A 1,933-nucleotide genomic window follows, 5' to 3' on the forward strand; every position below is an offset into this window, starting at 1 on the left:
TGGGCCCTGAAGGCACGTGCAGACGAGCTTGAGGCCGAGTTGAGTGCGGTAAAACAAGAGCCTGGAGAGGCCATGCCGGTTGATGAAGACCCCGAATGGGAAGAAGATGCGCCGAGTGAAGCAGAAGACGAAGCTCTCTTCGTCTCTCGAACGGCTGTGCCCATCATCGTCACAGACGATCCGCTTGACGATCCGTGCGACCTAGTAACGTCTGACAATTTTGGGCACCGTGCTGCGGATGACGAGGAAGGAGACGTCACCAAATACGGCTATCTCCGGGGGCGCGGATTCAATCGATACCACGATGTCGTCGGCCGCGGACCACCTAACGCCGAGAAGCTAGAGCTCTTGCCGTCTTACGGGGTCCTTGGCCAGAAGTGTCTAAACGACGAAAGGCGCGACCCGAACCAGATACGCTCCGAAAAGCAAGACGGGAGACTCAGAATCGCCATTCAAGGTGTCGCGTGGGTCATTCCGGAGGGCCATGAGGACCCGATCAGGTTGCTGGATCCCAAATATCTAGAGGCGAAGACGAAAGACGACGCGCACGCCGATGGAAGAGGTGCGAGGGGAAAGGAGCGAAGGAAACCCCTCCCGCATACCGTAGTTAAGGTAAAGTGGTTGAATGGAAACAACCAGAAAACGTTCGAGACGCGGTCCACAGTCAGGTCGGTTTTCGGCATGAAGCCAATGGCCGCTGTCCGAGACTATACGATCGGGGACCGAGTCATTCTCGCGAAGGGTACGGTTATGCCAGCCGCCGATCTGGCCATCTTCGCAGCTGCCATCATCTCTTGGGATCGTCATGAAGAGTGGAAGAGGGGTGATCGTAAGAGAGAAGAGCGCAGCCCCACGCCTCACGATCCGCTGGAGGTGACAAAGACCAAGCGCGGCGCGAAGAAAGCGGCCAAGTGACGGAGGAGCTGGTTAAGCGCGTCTCATTTCCGCGATGAAGCCCGATGATCTTAGGGCATAGGTCGACGCTTGGTTGCCTGGATCGTTGTGTCGAATGTTTCTTCTCTTTCCTGGTCCTGAACCTTTCCTTTTTCCTTAGCTAGATAGTGCAACAATTGGAATTCGGGCCCTTCTGCATTTCACCATGTTTGTCCCCTAGTCTATCTCGCAATCGCAAATTTATCCACTGTAAGACAAACCCCTAAACTTAGCCGTTCCCTTACTCCTACCTTAATGCACCACAGAATCAACTCCTATATCTGAGACAGGAAATATCGGGGCGTCTGTGTTATGTGTTGGCTGTCTTCGCAAGAGCCGTGTGACTTAATCACGTGCTCTAACATTTCTACCAGTCATATACTGGTCTTGACATGCATTCCATATCTCAAACAACGATTCAGTTTCTGCTTCTAACTGCGGACCGTATACGTCGTTGCTATCTACGTAGAGCTTGTGCATGCAGCCGATGCGGGGACAAAGAGAATACACTAGCTTTCGCAAAAGACACAAAACCACTTGCACTTGAGAATTGACCATGGAATGGATCTTGGCATTTGTGTATGTAACCTAACTCCCGTCGTCTAGGTCGGAGCAACGATCTACAATTTGTCCGAAAGCATCTGGCCCATGAACGAATGTCATTGACTGAGCTATGTTCTCTCCTATGCTTTCCCTTCCGCCCTACACAGCATCGTCCTCTTTCACAGTATCGTCTCCTTCCTTGAACGTCCACGTCCTCAGGTGGTCAGGGCAGGTACCGTCCGGAAGCTCTGCGATGAGCATGTCAACGGATTCTCTGGTTTGAATTCCCGAGGTGCCATGCGAGGACGAGAAAACGAATTGGAGGTCGTTCACGGGCTTCGAAACGTCTTGTGTGGACAGAAAGCTCGACTCCTGGACTGCACTGTTTTCCGAGACGAAAAGGTTCGACGGAACACTCATTCGTCCCTCTTTGGTGCCGGGATGGAAGAGGCTATAG

General features: G+C 52.8%; 2 protein-coding genes across 2 annotated transcripts; one reads left to right on the top strand and one right to left on the bottom strand.

Annotated features, from left to right (window-relative positions):
* Positions 1-72: 72 nt before the first annotated feature.
* On the top strand, positions 73-915 carry CABS01_17103 (uncharacterized protein; the record flags this gene model as incomplete). Its single annotated transcript, XM_060550430.1, has 1 exon — positions 73-915. The coding sequence occupies one exon, from the start codon at positions 73-75 to the stop codon at positions 913-915; it is 843 nt and encodes a 280-aa protein (XP_060397186.1).
* A 720-nt stretch (positions 916-1,635) lies between these two features.
* CABS01_17104 (uncharacterized protein) lies at positions 1,636-1,896 on the bottom strand (the record flags this gene model as incomplete). The annotated part of the gene is made up of 1 exon (XM_060550431.1): positions 1,636-1,896. The coding sequence occupies one exon, from the start codon at positions 1,894-1,896 to the stop codon at positions 1,636-1,638; it is 261 nt and encodes an 86-aa protein (XP_060397187.1).
* Positions 1,897-1,933: the final 37 nt, after the last annotated feature.

Source organism: Colletotrichum abscissum, assembly GCF_030869225.1.
Source record: "Colletotrichum abscissum strain IMI 504890 chromosome Unknown Scaffold_336.1, whole genome shotgun sequence".
NCBI lineage: Eukaryota > Fungi > Ascomycota > Sordariomycetes > Glomerellales > Glomerellaceae > Colletotrichum > Colletotrichum abscissum.